This window comes from Aspergillus thermomutatus (assembly GCF_002237265.1).
Source record: "Aspergillus thermomutatus strain HMR AF 39 chromosome Unknown NODE_46, whole genome shotgun sequence".
In the NCBI taxonomy this organism is placed as follows: Eukaryota; Fungi; Ascomycota; class Eurotiomycetes; order Eurotiales; family Aspergillaceae; genus Aspergillus; species Aspergillus thermomutatus.
In genome coordinates this window covers 47,111-63,983 of record NW_020798095.1, presented here as the reverse complement: position 1 = coordinate 63,983, position 16,873 = coordinate 47,111, and the positions used below count along the sequence as shown (strand labels likewise).

Genomic DNA, 16,873 nt, shown 5'->3' with positions numbered 1-16,873 from the left:
ACCAGGGTGTTTTTGCAGTCGTCGACACCCTCCTTTCGTGATGATGCCCTAGGCACGTCGAACAATGCTGAACCGCCGCAGCAGGGCAGCGTCTTCTTGCAATTGTCGACGCCCCCGTTTGTTTTGTAGTGAGCCTTAGGCTCGTGCGCGAGGAAAGGCACAATCCTTGAGAATGAACTCCCCTTCGTCCTTAGGAGGGAAAACGAACCACAGTGACCTGCATAGAAGCAGAAGGCCCGGCCAATATTGGATTGAACAGCTGCACCGGGCCTTCGGTTGATCGTCCACCTTCTCTTTCGCAATGATGCCCTAGGCACGTTGAATCGTATATTGAACCGCCGCAGCAGGCTAGCGTCTTCTCGCAATCGTCGACACCCCTCTTTTCCGTAGTCAGCTTGGACCTGAGTGCAGCCACAGGGACAATCCTTGAGAATGTACTCCCTCGTAAATTCGGGAGTTCCGATATCGCAACTCCATTGGCACGGAAGCTGTGCGGGTCTGCGAGTGTTGTCCGCAGAGCTGAGTATCCGAGCTCATTGTGCAATCTGTCTCTTTGATCAGTAATGCCATCTTGAACTTCTCAGCTTCGTCGTGCTGGGCATTTTGAGGCCATTCGCGACATTCGCATATTGGATGGGCAGACAAGGGACGAAGAATGTCTCCGTCCGACATTTTGAAAGGCCGTTCGAAACTTCGAATTCCTCTTCGACTGCATAGGTAGGCTTCCTCGGCGTCCTTGACTTCCTTGACTTCATCTTTGGAGGGCCATGTCTTGCATCACAGCCAGAACATAGAGCATGGCGATGGTGCCAAGTAATACTTGGTTGATTCTGCATGCCGCCGGCATCGTGGGTGCAGTCGCTGCTTGGTTTCCGGCACCTAGAGCAGAACAAGCTCAGGTTGAGCTCTGACACTTCCCACGAACCCTGTGGTAATGAATCATTACCTCCCGCAAATGCGATGATATTCGATCATCACCTCCAACAAATCCGGTGGTAATGGATGATTACCTCCCGCAAATGCGATGATACTCGATCATCACCTCCAAGGCGTGCGCCACCGCTCCTTTGAATTGAATAGGTGAAAGGGACTGGCCCTTCTCGATTGGATTGTCCGGAGCATGTTCGATCCGTATGGGTCCGATGAAGAGATTGGTCGCGCAGATCGATTTGACATCCATTTCACTTCGAGTATTGCCTGGACATCATGCATCTGACCAGGCCAATGTCGGCTGAGGTCACACAACTGACTTCAAAATAGGTACAGACAAGCCATAGAGCAGACGATCGTCTTTCTCTGTGCTTGGGAGGGAAGGACAGTATCGCAGGTTCCATCCCAGTGGGAGGACCCGACCGATGGCTGAACAGAATGAAATACCAAGTGGAGGCAGAAGCTTCACGAAACAACAACTTGTCAAGGTACCAGCCATAAGTCTCGAGACCAGCCAAGCTGGTAAGCGCAATCGCAGGTACAGACAACCATAGAGCTGACGATGGCCCTTTTCTGGGGTTGCGATACTGCCCACCCCAGTGGGAGGACCTGACCGATGGCTGAACCAGCATGGGAATGTCCAAGGACAGTTCGAAAATCTCCATCCCGTACCAAGTGGAAGCAGAAGCTTCAAGAAACAACTGACTTGTCACGGTACCATCCAAGAAATCTCGAGACCAGCCAAGCTGGCAAGCGCAATCTACTCAAGTCAGCCCACGTCTTTGCTACCCCGATAGGATCAGACTTACCATAGCCTCGACATTGTTTCACATGATTGGCCTGTACGCCCCCACGTGTCTCTGGGCGAGAGAAGATGGCTCGAGAGGGGCCGGGGCCCACGATTCGTCGGTAGAATCTTCGCATGAGCCCTTTCGACATCAGTTTCGAGTCTCGACGCCGGCATCCACTTTTTCAACGCCAGTTTCGACGTCAGTTTCCACATCCACACTCGCCTGGGAAAACTGGCCGAAGCACACCATTTTCTGACAGAAGATGGGATTTCGGCAACGCGGAAATAAAGATTTCGAAGGCTGAAGCGCACGTTTCATCGGTGGAATCTTCGTCGGCGAACCACCCGAACGTTGGCAACAGACCGGAAATGTCTGATGCGCAGGATTTTGAGTGAACTCATCACATGAGTCTTTCCAAAACCGATAATGGGTTTGGAGGAGACAGAAGCGCAAGATTCAGTCGCGAAGTCTTCGCCTCGCTCCGAGAGCTTGACAGTAGGTTCTGAAAGAGGCTATGAGCGAAGCACCTCGTACGTCGTTCCGATCTCGATTCTCTCGACAGAAGCGCAAGATTCAGTTGCAAAGTCTTGGCCTCGCTCCGAGAGCTTGACAGTAGGTTCTGAAAGAGGCTATGAGCGAAGCACCCCGTACGTCGTTTCGATCTCGATTCTCTCGACAAGGTAAAGAATAGATCTTGTAAGAAAGATAAAGAAGGATACAATGAGAGAATAGGGCCCAAATGCTAGCCCAACGACCTGGGTAAGAGAAGATGAAGTCTTAAGTCTTGCAGTGTGAGTAAGGAGAAGAGACTTCTGACCTGGGGTCCAGGGGGTCTTTATATATCTGCCACCGGCATTAAAACGGTGAAGCAACTGCAAGAATGATTACTTCTGGTGAATCCATAAAGAATAATGGGATAGGCGTGTGAATGGGGTTGACGCCGAGCCTCTGTATACTCACTATCTGGGCCAATGGCGGGAGACGATGAATATCACTGCGGAGCCCAGAGATGTTAAAGATCACCGAGAAGCCCAGAACGATGAATATCACTGAGAAGCCTAGGGACGATGGATCGCCGAGAAGCCCAGAACGATGAATATCACTGAGAAGCCTAGGGACGATGGATCGCCGAGAAGGCCAGAACAATGAATAACGCCGAGAAGGCCAGGATGATGAAGAACGCCGAGAAGGCCAGAGACGATGAAGAACGCCGAGAAGGCCAGAGACGATGAAGAACGCCGAGAAGGCCAGAGATGATGAAGAACGCCAAGAAGGCCAGAGACGATGAATGTTGCAAAAGGAAATCATGAGCATCCAGCGGACATTAACCTAGAAGTGAGCCTCTCTGATGGCCATGTCTATAGATGCATGCACATTTTGATTTGTTCTTAGTGATAAAGGAATACCGGGAAGGTATCCCATGGTATGTACATGTACACTATAAAGACCCGCTCAAGAGAAAGAACTTTGTACCGAGCCGTATCTATAACTAATTAGCATCCAGATCATTACAGTTGAGAGTGCAACTCACCCCTGAGGACATTGGCTGCCCAAAGCAACACTGCCGCTCCTCATGTAGCAGATCTTCGCTTCCTGACACTCCACATTGGTGCAGTTGGGGGACTTGACGCTCATCTTACCCTGATAAGTATTGTGCAAGCTTACCAGGTCGATATCTTTCTCCATAGCCTCCGTCACCCGATGCCAAAAGGTGGCATTCAAGGGGGCGTCCTTGTCCCAGCCTGCCGCGGGACCGTACGTGTCACGGGTTGAGTATTCAAAATGGAACGTGGGCCCCGTCGCTTTGAGGGTAGTATAATCGGAGACGTTGCTGAAGAAGGTGTAGGCCTCGTAGATGTTGAAGTCGCCAGTGTCGACTTCGTACATCCTGAACCCGCTGTTCAGGTTCGTCAATGGGGTGATGCTGGGCATGATCCAGCCGGTTGTCAGGGCTGTGTCTACGCTCTGCAACGTGCCGTTGTTGGCATAGTAGATCATAAACTGGTCCTCGTGAGTATGGCCAAAGAAGATATTGGCAATGACATGGGGCGAGTAGCGGTCCACAATCTGGTAGAAAAGATTAGTAGGATTAGGCAGGGGATTGGAGCCATCCCATCCGCTGAGAACGTGGCCAACGATCCAGACACGCTCGCCAGCATCTTCGGCCTTTTGAAGCTCGTCGATCATCCAGGAAAAGACGCCAGAGTTATCGGGGTTGGTGGAGTTGATGAAGTTGAAGTAGTTTGTCGAGTACCAGAAATCTGATGGAGTCAGTGCCTAGCATAATTGACCAGTATCCGGGTACTTTTACCAGTATTGAACGCAATAATGCGCAGACCGTAGTGAGTCTTGACGGAGTATCCACCGTAATGTGTGCGCGCCTCCGCGGCAGTCTTCTCATCGATCCATCCTTCGTGTTTCCAAAGTCCGGCGACATGCTTGTAGTTCCAACTCTGCTGTTCGCCCAGGGGCCCAGGGAGATTGTGAGGAGCATCGATGTTCTCCGGGCTAGTATCATGATTGCCCAGCGCAGCAAAGACAGGCCCGGTCAGGTATTCCTTGAACATGCCATAGATACTAGTCTCCGTGTACTCAACGTATTCTCGAGACATTTCCTGGACTGGATCATGCGACACAAGATCGCCAGTATAAAGAGACCAAGCCAGAGAATCCTTATCCTTTCCCTTTCCGGTCCCAGTCAAGGGCCCAACCGCCTGAAGGGCAGCCAGACCAAGATCATACGGCGTGTCACACTTGAAAGTTCCGTACGCCGGGGCAGGGAGGAGGACCTGGTCCTTCGAAGCAGAATTGAAGTTGTTGTTACGGCAGCACAGCCCGGACGAGCAATTACCCTCGGAGCTGACCGAGTACCGCGCATCCAGATGAAAGTCGGAAAGATGCAGCACCTTGACCCGCTTCCCGCTCGCCTTGGGAACGCGAGGGTTTGCTGGCTTAGGCTTGGGGAAAAGACCAGCGGTGTCCAGTGGACCTGTCGCTGGCGGGCCGCAGAAGGACTTGCTCAATGAATGGCAAATATAGTTGCCATCGAGACCCTCGACATCAGCGTATGCCAGCACTTGCGTCCAGACGGCGCCGAAGACCGACGCAGCATAGTCCTCTTCGCAGGTGGCATTTGACTTGAAACCGAACTGCTTGCAGAGCGCGATCATCGTGTCGGGCACTAGAGTCGGCGCATACAATGCTGCAGGTTTGGCCGCGGCCAACGCTGCCTTACATTTGGTGCAACTACCGTACGTAGCATTGCCATTGATGATGCTGGTCACATTAGCCACCACAGCCTTGACTAGATCATGCTGTTGACTGTCAGAGAGCTTCCTCGAAGGGTTTGGGAAGACCACTGGGTCGTTGTTCTCCGTTGGTATAGTGTTGGGATTGGTCAGATTGTATGGAAAAACAGTCTTAAGCACAGGATCCCGAATCACTGGCTGTGGCTCCTGAGTGGGCTCTGCTGGGAGGTAGTAGTAGGAGCTGTACGGTGCAAGTCAGCTACTTCACATTGCTAGGATCATCCAGACTTACGAAAACGCAGAAGTCGGAAATCCAGCCGGCGCTACATAAGAGGATGCGCCAGGGAGAGATGAAGCAGTTCCTTGACTCGGAATGGCCGGGAGGGTGGCTAGGATTGCCTGCCACTTCATTATTCTACAGCCCAGCCAATTGAGAGGACTCTAAGGAGATGCAGTCAGTAATGACTTGACAGAGTTGTAAAGAACACGAAGAAATCATTCCAAGAAAGTGTCAGATTTATACACCTGCAGGGAATCAATTGCGTTCTGTATCAGCTTGTGGCTTGATCAAGCTCTACCAAGAGTTCATGATGCGAAGCGGTAAACAAGCAAATTTCCCGTTTGGGACCAGTTGGTGATGCACGTGGGAGGGATCATCAAATTGAATGGGCGCCATATATAGAATCACAATGAGACAGTCTGACATATACCTAGGATCATGGAAGAATTCATTTCCGATATGCTCTGATATCTTGTTCCTCTATGCATTTAGCAAGGAGTTTTATTACGTATTTTTAACAATGTCAACAACGCCATGAAGTCTTTCGAGGCTTCGTGCTCCACTCGCCTTATATATCGAGGAGAGATAAGACCATGCAACAGTTGCAATTTCTACGCCAGACAGCATCGAACCAAATTATGAAGGCGAGGAATCTCAAACAACCGCCTACAAGCACTGGTCCCAGAACCTACAGTTCATACATCACATCTCCATGGGCAGCGATGTCGCGAGTCGCGTACCGATCACGCGTCAAGGGTCTGGTACATACTACCATATACGCTCAGCGCAGTCAACACAATAAACCTCGCTCAGTCGCTAGCAGGCTCAATTATGAACTTCATCGCGTGAATCTCGGGGCCCTGCTTGAGCAAATACCATGGCCCAGATATAAATTCTACTCCGGCTTGCCGGATAACCACCCAAGAAGCCGAAAGTCGGTCGCAGGTCTGGTACGCTGAGGATGGTTCTCATTGCACGGCAGAAAGGCGTTTGCTGAAGCGCATCATAAGAAATACTTCAACGTCGTGCGCATGAACCAGAATATTACTGTCGTCGAGAGGGCTGAATAGATCGGGCAGATCGGATGTTGCATGGGAGATGTGTGTTGGAAAGTCACCTATGCCACGGAATATTCCGTCATTGATGAGGCCAGACACGGAGACGCAGGTGGGCAACGGGGATATCCTCAGCTGTCTACATGAACTATGCCAAGTATGACCTCAGTCAACAGAGGTATAGAGAGTTAGTATCGGAGGCAAGGTCTTGCCCAAACCTACCAACGACTAGCCATGGGTAAGTAAGTGTCCAGGGCTAACAAACAACGATGTAGGGATAATCTACAGGATACAGACAATACAGCGTTCTGCAGCCCTATTCCACCCTCTTCTCAATCCGAGATGTGGAACACAGGATACAAGCTCAGATTGGCGTGGCTGATCCGCGCGGTCATGATGTCATCGCTATAGTCCGATACATCCGACCTACACAGCACACACAGCTCAAAGACCGAGGCTGAATATCAAGATGTGGACCGAAAAGATAAGCAGAGGCGAGAAGTGGTCGTCTATCGGGTTGAAAAGTCGGCAGTGTGGACTTGGGTGTACCTTATATATCAACAGTTTCCTACCGGATAGTATTCTACAAACAGCGATAGAAAATTGCATACGCATTCAGTGGAAGATTCCATTGTATTGGTTTAACTTATCTGCATCTGTCGTACAGTCATCCTCGAGCCAAGCAGAAATGCCCGTCGTTCCCTCCCTCAAAGACTCAACCTTCGACACCGACATCCGCGACCGTCATCTCATATATGACTACGCCGCACAAGACGCCCACGGCAACCCGGAGAAATGGCGCTATGAAATGTGGTTCTATAACGAGGACCGGATTGTCTTTGCCATTCACGGCGGGCCCATGGCCGGCCGTAAGAATTTCCAGACAGCCACGTACCAATGCATTCGACCCGGCGAGCTATGGCAGTGCAATTGGCTGGAAGAGACGGGGACCATCTGCTCGCTTGTATATGACATTCCTAGAAAGCGCATCACCACGTTGCTGGGATTTTCCAAGGGGCACTGGGAGAGTGCCCAAGCTGCGCATGGGGATAAGCGGAATGCGGACGACTTGGCGCGGTGGAGGGGTCTGGCGAAGATTGGAATTCAGACGGATCGGAAGCTCCTAAGTGAGCAGGCGGAAATTATGGAGGATTTCCGCGGACCTGGTAATTTGAAGCCGATTGACATGGACTGGCCGACACTGTAGGCGGCAAGGGTGTTGATTATATGGTCGATCTTGTACATATAGGAATTTGTCGGACAACGGTTGATTGCATTATGTCTTAATGATTGCTTTTGAGTACTCTTGTGACCAGTGCAGTGCCTCCTTTGTCATTGTATGAAAAGGCGTGTGTCTGCTTATCCATTGACGCCCGTCGGCCTGCCCACAAAGGTAGCAAAACAAAAAAAGACTTTATCGGCTAGACTGGTAAGCCTTATCAAGATTTCTGGTCTCAAGATGTTTAGGAGTGACGCGTGAAAGGTTCGAGTCCACCCGAACATATGTAAATGAGCGGCACCCCTGTACAATTATGCGCATCGGCAGTGGCATCGTTGGACCCTTTGAACGGCACAGGATCTGGTTCGACTGTGCTTTTGAGGGATGAACCAACGTCTCGCTCTTCGAAGTGACAATCATGGTATGTCACGAATGCACCATGATAGCCACGGTATTGAGCAAGAAAGTTTGAACAGAAACCTGGTACATCGAGTGATGAGCATTCGATGGAGCCCAGTAGAAGGACTGTTTCGGCTGAACCATCGTGGATGGTATCATAGGATCGATCTTCGGTGGTGCGGTATAGATGTGTTCCGATATCAATTGTGCGCAGGCATTGATCTTGTTAGCCAAGACCCTCATCAGCCGTCTTGGCTAGAAGACGAGCTCCCAGAAGAAGGTGCCTGGATGCAAACAAGCTCAATCATAATGTCATCCTTCCCGTGCAGGAAATAGCTGTTGGAAGACGGGGCTCGGCTAAGAATGGCAACCGCAACCTGCTCGGCTTGTTTACTGGACGTCATATTATCAATGAACCACGTCTTCCATGGGCTTCCGCCGAACCCAGGAGTCTGTATCGTCGCAGTCTTATCAGGCTCGGTCTCTTGAGCGAATGCTATCAAGTGGGAGCTAAGGTCAGAATGCAGATAGACAAGATCGGGAGTGAAGAATTACGTACGCTGCACAGGCAATGATTGCACATCGAAAAAGAACGGTGGGCAGTTGCCGAGCACAGGTGGGTTGATGAGCATTTGACTGAGGACGGTTTGAAGAGGGTAGGTATAGTCCCCCTTCATCGAAAGTTCGTATATGGCCCCTTTGAGCAGCTCCTTCAGGTCATGTGTGCATTGCGGACCCCAGACACCATCGCAGCCATTACTAGGCCCAGAAGGCGTACCTGTCAGATTTCCTACCCGGAAGGCAATCTCGGAGGTGCGATTCGCAGTAATGACGGAGCTGTCGATCCGCTGAGGGTCGTATGCAAGCCAGAAACTAGCCTTGACTATAGGCTCTTGCCCTTTGCCAGACGGGTTCGCGTCAAATCCATAGTACAGAGTGATATCATCGAGGAATAGAGGAGGAAAATCGAAGTTGACGGCTGTCTGAGCAAGAGGGTCGACGCAGCCACCGTCCCAAAAGGTACAAAACTGGGCCATGGTTGACGGCAAAGCGACCAACACCAACATCAAAATCATCCAGCCAGGTCGAAAGACCGATCCTGATCCAAGTTGGATAGACATTGGTGATTCCATGGTCGTCGGGACAAAGCGGCTTCACGAGTGGGATCGATCTGTTTATGGTATCTAGATGAGATTGATGAGGGAGCAGCGGCCAGAGACGACTGGCATGCTCATTACCGTGTTGTTGATGTTATTATTGTTGACGAAAGCCGGTCGGTCGGAGAGGTTGTCGAAGGGATAGACGGAACAAGGAGCGGAGGGATGAATGCGAAAATAAGGCCAAGTGGAGGTGATAAATAGAAGACCCTTTAAAGCATGATAGAACCCGCAACAAATACAATACCACCACCACTAGATAGATAGATATGGGGCAAAACGAGAAAGGGATTGCAGAAAGAGATGCTAGTGAGAGTCCCCTCCGCGCTTAGACGGCACAGGCGTAGACCGTCCGTTGTGCAAATGTGTCTAAACTGTTCTCGTGTAAGCAAATGTCGACTATTGGTGCTCGCGGACCACTTTGTCCACCGACCAGAGGCCAAGGACTTAGAATCGAGACGGTGTCCAAGCAACGGTGGTATTGACGGAGACGGGGGGAGAAGGGTCCGTTTGATATTACAGGAGTGATACTATGGTGAGTTGAGAGCTAGGTAGGATATCAATGGTGGAAGAACATGGCCTGACGAGGGAAGAAATGAGCGGAAGGGGAAAATAGTATCCGTAAGATGAGTAAGATTGACTCCTGATGAGATTATTATGGGTATGAGGAGAGAGAGAGGAGGCTGAGGAACAAAGCTTCAAGCCTTGTATTAAGGCCACGGTTGTAGAGGCAGAAGTCGACGATGGTACGGAGTATGGAGCAAATAATCTCCTCCCAGGTCAATGGAAAAGAAATATCATAGGCAATTGCAAATACGTAGATAGATAGAACGGAGTACAGATGATGACCCTGCTGACCTTCTCAGACAGTCAGTGATTCAAACAGATCATTTTTCTGAAATTCGAATTCTGATTTTCTATTATTCTCTCACTAATATTAATCCGCATAAATCAGGGCTTGTGGAGCCCGGGATTGGCCGCAGGGCATGGTGAAAGCCCGAAGAGGTGCCTTTTCTTCCACTTGCACAATTCCAGCGCTCCCTGATTTACCTGTGGACAGGACATTCTTGGCCCTGCTTGGCCAGCTACGCTAACGGGGGGTGCCCCCGCATATTTCTGGCCGAATGCGGCAGTTCCAGTGGATGATCCCAGACAGGGTGTCAGGAGGGGACCATTCAGGGAGCAGAGCCCGCACATATTTGGGCATTCTGAATCCTAGGGGCCCACTTGGTTTGTTTAGCTTGCCAGCCACCACCGCAATTTGATTGTTTCCCTTTCTGCTAGTAGGTAGTAAGTTATTTTACAACGAGAAGATTGACGGAGTATCTACGGAGTATTCCACAGATGACATCCATCAGCATTCTCCTGGTCTCCTCAAAACCCTGGAGAGATGATGTCGATGCTCCGGTATATTTAGGTTCACATGGCTGGTATCTTGATTGGAACAAAACAGTAATGTAGCCTGGAACTGTTTTCCCAAGTCAATTGATCAGGTGATGATCTGTATGCATGAAGCCGCAGAGTGAATCTCTGGTATCTATGTAGGTAACTGTGGGTGTTACCTTGCTTTATGGAGTACCTACTAGAGAGAGTGGAAAGTTGGGAACTACCTAGGTACTGAACCCTTAATCACTAATAAATGACCTGCCAAATCAGCAAGCCAATGTAGCTGAGCAATAAATTCCATATACCTACAGTCATCCTTATCACCAGCCGGTCAAGCATACCATCAGGATACTTTTATTGCAACACATGCAGCTCAGATTCATCCAGATTATTGGAGAAAAGTCCTGAAGAAGACAGGTTGAGTTTACCCAAACTACTCCATACAGAGTAATGATCTCACATTTCCTATCATGAATCTGTTCATGTTCACGTCCCATGGTTTTCTTCTGATAACTATGCAAAGTTCGTCCGTCACTCAACCCATCGCTAGCCACGGGGCCCGAGCATCTACTAGAAATTTTCTACGGTCTATCTATTTCAAACTCGACTATTCTAAACAGGCAATGGTACGGTGTGGCAATATTATTGGACTACGGAGTAGTTAACGGTGTATCAAACCACAAATCATCATGATAGCAAGTGTTTAAGAGCAGCAACTTGGTAGGAAGGGTACAGAGTCGGAGTCTCGGAGCCATTTGGGAGCCTGTACTAGACATCAACTTATCAACGCTAAACCCTTTGTTCTTCCCATGTGAATATAAACCAAGATGTCAAGATCAGTTGATACTACTATCCTGACCCAAACGATGATCGACACCCTGGCTCTTGAGTTCCACTGTTCATTGATCACCACCCTCGGAACTCCAAAGGACTTTACTTATGAGGGAATCTTTCGCCGTGCCCGACAGGACTATTTCGACGCAATTGGCGCTGATCACTCGGAGACTGTCAACTGTCAAGTGTCACCATTCTGACACCATGTCTCTCCTCTTACCTTTCAGATAGCTTAATGAGAATACATGTCTCAAGTGGTTGTACGCCGACGGTTATCCTGCATCTGTACCCTTGGACGCTCCAACCCCATCAATTGGAAGGTACTCAAGGGTGACCAGCAGAAATAGACAGTGAAGTCATCTGCTGTAGGCTCACAGTCACAGGCTAAATACAGCAGCGCTCGTCGCCGACAACAAAATAGCTGTTTAGCCAAGTACAGCCAGTCAGCCACATTTCCCTATTCTAGTCTAGCAGGAATCAAATTCAAGGGTTCAGCGGAAATGACCCGTTCGATTTGGAGACTTCCAGGTTCAAGCCAAGGGTTCTACGTACTAAATTCTACCGTAGCAGTGCTAGACCGCTAGCAAATGGGTTGAACTTGATGTGGAAAAACTACCTAGTTCCGTTTGGGTTTTGGCAGACCCAACCTTGAAGCTAGGTAATATCCGACGACGCCGGTATCCAATCAAAAGGCAGGTTTAGTTGTAGTCTTTCTATTGTGAACCTTGGCCACTGTGCGTCATTGCTTCTCTTGCATTTTGAGTCCATAGGTACTCCGTACTTAATTGTGTTTAGGCAGCACAGTTTTGCCGGAGTGCTTGGGATAGGACATCAAAGATGAATGAAAAGTAGAAAAATGCCTCATGGATATTAGTGGACAATGCTGGTAGGAGAATTATATTGTAAGATTGCGCTCACGACCCGACCAGTAACTTTCCTGGCAAGGTCAATAATAATGGCGTCGGATGCAGGATCTCCTGGGATCAGCCGTCCATTTTGTCTTCAAGAAATTTGATCCGGGCCTTGATCACCGCAGCTGACTCCGTAATTGACCTGGTCAGCTTTCGGATCTTTTCCAGCTCTCGTGTCCTGTTTCTCTCCGCAAGAGACACGATTTTCCGCACGGTTTCAACCTCTGCTGCCTCCATGTCCGTCAACCCGCGGATACTGGGATCCCGATTATTCTGGCGGTGTTTCTCGGCAGTGCGGACCCTGCAGACAGCCTTGACAAGAGGCAGAATGGCTGGTTGATTGAAAGTAAGCCACGATGCGTTCTCGGGCGTCGCCCCCTGGTGGTCCCAGATGATGTCCATTGCTGCTGCGCGCTGGGTGAACTTCTTCAAACTCTGAGCGCCATCAGGCACTGGAGCTACGTTTTGGACCCAGTCGAAGTCATGTGGGATCTTTTGACCACGGTTAGATGTCTCTTCACTCGCCTGGACGCCGGTGTTCTTCCTAGTGCGACCTTTTCTGGCCCTCTGCCATGCCTCGTATTGCATTCGTTCGTCTGGTGTCATCTGTGATACGGCTATGCTCTCCGGATCTCTCAAGTGCTGAGAGGCCAACTGTAAGCCTGTGAACAGTGCTAGGCTGTTCCCATCGCTGACCACTTTGGCTAATGCTCCCATCTTCTTGGCCGTTGTTTCGAGGTCGTCGTCTACTGATGGCACTGGGAGTATCTTTAGGTTCTCGCCCAGATGCTTCAGATCTGCAGGGTCTATCCCAGGTTCTGGATTTTGGGTGGTAGCAATATTACTTTGCTCATCAAAGCAGCCGCCTGTAGCTTGATTTCGAAATGGTAGGGATTGCGTATACATTTTTGGTGATGAAAGACTTGATGGATCAGAGGGACTGCGTGACATCTTGGCAGCGATTGGACTGCTCGAGGAGAATAGGTTGTTTGCTTAAAGTAGGTGATCCGAAAGAACTTGATGAAGCCTCTCAGTCAAATTCACATTGGCTTGATGTATATGTGAGTTCCCAATGTCAATGTCATAAAAAGATCCGATGTTGATGACCCACTTTGACAAACAAAGGGTACCTCAGTCCTGCCAGCTCTTATACTTGGTTGTATAACTCATCCTGAGATGAAAATCATACGCTGACAATGAAAGTGTCAGATGTGATGCGGTTCAACGATGGAGAATGTCTGATCAATGAAGGGAGGTCGAGATCTATAAAGAATGAAGCGAGTCTCCACCAAAGTTTGTGTGAGGATGACTAAGTCATCATGAGTACAGCAGCAAGTTGAACAAACAATCTAAGGCTCTCTTTGTTTTTTGGTTTAAGGGCTTGAATCTCTGAATAAGTGGATGTATGTGGAAGATAACAAAAATTTAAAAAAGTGAGACGCATGTGTATTGTACAACAGGTGCCTACAGCGAATAAGGCCACCACATTTGCCATATGGCTAGCTAATATACATTGAGGTTTATTTCATCCCTTTTCATCATATGAAGAGTTTCAGTCGGATGACCAAGATATTGAGATGAAGATGACAATAAAGCAAGTCAAACACATAGGAGAGTGTCCGAAATTCGACAAGTCCCAAACGCCGAAACCCCACGCTCGAATGCTGCAATAAAAAGAAGTTGCCCTATGGCTAATCCTATACAAGTGTCAATCAGTTGTCATCATCATCCATAAAGGCTCGATCTTTGAGGCCATTGCCTCTGAGCCAGACACGCTTCCAGGGACCATCGGGTCCGAAAGTTGCCTCCCGATCCTGCCGCATCCCCTCAAGGACGCCGACTATACCACCATTGCGCAACCTCTCCAGGACTATGTTCATGCCTTCCTTGCTTTTGAGCACTGCATCTCGAGTTCTACTCACGCCAATGAGCTCAATGGTTCTCTGAATCCCCGCAGTGGACAGCGACGAAAAGAAACCCTTCTTAGGCGTCTCTTCATCAAACTCAATGGTCTGATCGGCAGAAGGGATAGTCTTCTTTTTTCCAAGGAACTTTCCTTGTCCCAACCGAGAGCGGAAGGTGACCGTGGTTTTCACCCGGGTCTGTTCGTTTCTCTGAGCATCTAGTGAAAGTCCCTGCAGGGTTTCGAGCGAACCCTCAATCGGTTGGCGCGTGTAGACTTGTTTCTCAACGACACTCAGAATACCCGTCCATTCCATGTTCCGCGATTCGGTTTCCATCCATCCCTCCTTAATGTCGACGACAGTAGTTTCAAGTATATAACTCTGGCCAGAATTGTCCGAGCCCCCAATTCCTTTCGGGAGTAATTTCAGAATACCCGACGGAACCTTTGACTTCTTCAAGTGAAGCCGTATTGTATGAAGTCGCTCCGTCTTCGGATCCACATAACGGTCGATCACATCGGTGGTCAGAACATGGCGAGAATATGGATTCGGGTAGCGGAGAAAGTAGGCAAGCGAGACGGCAGGGAAGGAATAATCGTACGTAAAGACATTCTCAAAGAATTTCATGATTGCTGATGCATATAGGAAGTTGTAGAATCGAGTTGACGATGCTGGCGCTGATGTGGCGATGGAGGAATTGACGTTTGGGAGATGGGTGCTCGTCTGATCGTTGACCTTTCTCAGTGGTCGGATCGAAACTCCTGTTGGAAGAATTTCTGTCAGGTTCCGGAAGCTCTGGCGCTAGCCCGATTTGCAACGCGGGGTGCCAAGAGATCCACGTGATTGATTTATCCAGCCAGATGATAGGCTATGGCCAATCACATCGCCCAAATTCTGCCAGCCGGCCTGAGTCATCCACCAACCGGATTGGAGGGGCAGCAGAATTATTGAGCAGTTGGTAGGATCGTTACCATCTACGCCTACTCAGAGTGACTCGCCGTAGCGCATTGGTCACCTTCTCGGTCATCCGCTTCATACTTTTCTCTCGCTGTCACCGAAATCCTTACTGAAACATGGCGGACGAACCAGGACAACCCCCCGCTCTCACCACGCTGAGCCTGGCCGAGAAGGCCCCCGCGTCCAAGGCAGTCTCCCAGGTTGTCACTCCTTTCGATGTGTCCGGTGGTGTCGACGAGTCGGGCAAGCTTCTCCCAGTCGACTATGATAAATTGGTTCGAGAATTCGGAGCTACTCGTATCTCCAAAGAACTGCTCGAGCGCTTCGAAAGAGTGACTGGACGTCGGCCTCATCGATTCATGCGCAGAGGAATTGTGTTCAGCCACCGTGACTTGAACTTGATTCTTGATCGTTATGAGAAGGGACAACCGTTCTACCTCTACACTGGGCGTGGACCTAGCAGCGACAGCATGCACGTTGGACACACGATTCCCTTTGAGTTCACCAAGTAGGTCGCCCTTTTTTCAATTGATGCTTCTGAAAACAAATTGACCAGGCTGACTTCACCAGGTGGTTGCAGGATGTCTTCGATTGCCCTCTGGTTATCATGCTTACTGACGACGAGGCGAGTTCTATGTCTATGATGGGTTTTACCTTTGCGTCTAACCAGGTTATAGAAATACATGCATTCGCAGAAGATCGAGATTGAGGATGCTAAGAGATATACGAAAGCAAATGCGATGGACATCATTGCGGTCGGTTTTGATATGAAGAAGACATTTATTTTCAGCGACTTCGATTTCGTTGGCGGCGCATTCTATGAGAACATCTGCAGAATGGCGAAGAGGATCACAATAAACTCTGTCCGAGGAACTTTTGGATTTAACGACAGCAACAACGTCGGAGAATTCCACTTCTGCGCCACTCAATCTGCCACTGCATTTGCGACAAGCTTCCCTCACATCTTCGGTACCGACAGGAAGAAGGTCTCGTCGATTCCTTGCCTGATTCCCTGTGCGATCGACCAGGACCCGTACTTCCGTCAGTGCCGTGAACACGCCGAGAAGATGAAGTACAAGAAGCCATCGTTGATCCATGCCATCTTCCTTCCCGCTCTTCAAGGTCCTGGCTCGAAAATGTCTGCCAGTGTCGATACATCCGCCATCTACATGAACGATGCCCCTAACCGAATCAAGAACAAAATCAACAAGTACGCCTTCTCTGGAGGACAGGATACAGCTGAGCTGCAGCGTCAACTGGGTGCCAACACCAAGGATGACGTCCCATTCCAGTACCTCACCTTCTTCCTGGAGGACGATGAGGAGCTGGAGCGCATCCGTGTGGCTTATGCGAAGGGAGATATGCTTACCGGCGAGGTCAAGCAAAAATGTATTGCGGAGCTACAGGCTTACGTTCAGGCCTTCCAGGAACGCAGAGCCAAGGTCACCGACGAGGTGGTTGCTGAGTTCATGCGGCCTCGGCCCCTCGAGTGGAAAGGCAACCCCAACCCCATCGTTGTTGAGAAGAACTAGAGATTCCTCACTTTGAATCAATAGCCCTGCTTTTCAGCGTGCACTTGCCAGTTTCGTCAAAGCGATTGCTCCCGGAGTTCTGATCGTGGGAACATACAGGTCTGCCTTGAGAATATGAGTGGCCCAACATATGACATGAAGCGATGATAGATATAAATGAACATGGACCGTCTCTTTTCCGAGCGTTCCATCCTCGATCGGTTTAATGTGGACACATGTAATAATGCTAGCCAAGTTAACTTCCTGGTTGGTCATGAGCAATCTTGAGAT

The 16,873-nt window shown here is 49.6% G+C and overlaps 6 protein-coding genes across 6 annotated transcripts; 2 read left to right on the top strand and 4 right to left on the bottom strand.

The window, feature by feature from the left end:
* Window positions 1-3,248: 3,248 nt before the first annotated feature.
* On the bottom strand, window positions 3,249-5,380 carry CDV56_106335 (PPN1 endopolyphosphatase family protein; the record flags this gene model as incomplete). Its single annotated transcript, XM_026759954.1, has 3 exons — window positions 3,249-3,982; window positions 4,033-5,210; window positions 5,262-5,380. 3 exons carry the CDS (start codon window positions 5,378-5,380, stop codon window positions 3,249-3,251), a joined length of 2,031 nt encoding a protein of 676 aa, XP_026616234.1.
* Window positions 5,381-6,992: 1,612 nt separating this feature from the next.
* Window positions 6,993-7,511, top strand: CDV56_106193 (uncharacterized protein; the record flags this gene model as incomplete). Its single annotated transcript, XM_026759812.1, has 1 exon — window positions 6,993-7,511. The coding sequence occupies one exon, from the start codon at window positions 6,993-6,995 to the stop codon at window positions 7,509-7,511; it is 519 nt and encodes a 172-aa protein (XP_026616233.1).
* A 653-nt stretch (window positions 7,512-8,164) lies between these two features.
* On the bottom strand, window positions 8,165-8,959 carry CDV56_106103 (uncharacterized protein; the record flags this gene model as incomplete). The annotated part of the gene is made up of 2 exons (XM_026759722.1): window positions 8,165-8,418; window positions 8,482-8,959. The coding sequence occupies 2 exons, from the start codon at window positions 8,957-8,959 to the stop codon at window positions 8,165-8,167; spliced, it is 732 nt and encodes a 243-aa protein (XP_026616232.1).
* Window positions 8,960-12,282: 3,323 nt separating this feature from the next.
* Window positions 12,283-13,116, bottom strand: CDV56_105819 (uncharacterized protein; the record flags this gene model as incomplete). The annotated part of the gene is made up of 1 exon (XM_026759438.1): window positions 12,283-13,116. The coding sequence occupies one exon, from the start codon at window positions 13,114-13,116 to the stop codon at window positions 12,283-12,285; it is 834 nt and encodes a 277-aa protein (XP_026616231.1).
* An 806-nt stretch (window positions 13,117-13,922) lies between these two features.
* On the bottom strand, window positions 13,923-14,741 carry CDV56_105697 (MSF1 domain protein; the record flags this gene model as incomplete). The annotated part of the gene is made up of 1 exon (XM_026759316.1): window positions 13,923-14,741. The coding sequence occupies one exon, from the start codon at window positions 14,739-14,741 to the stop codon at window positions 13,923-13,925; it is 819 nt and encodes a 272-aa protein (XP_026616230.1).
* Window positions 14,742-15,187: 446 nt separating this feature from the next.
* Window positions 15,188-16,603, top strand: CDV56_105556 (tryptophan--tRNA ligase WRS1; the record flags this gene model as incomplete). The annotated part of the gene is made up of 3 exons (XM_026759175.1): window positions 15,188-15,579; window positions 15,642-15,672; window positions 15,749-16,603. 3 exons carry the CDS (start codon window positions 15,188-15,190, stop codon window positions 16,601-16,603), a joined length of 1,278 nt encoding a protein of 425 aa, XP_026616229.1.
* Between the last annotated feature and the right edge of the window lie 270 nt (window positions 16,604-16,873).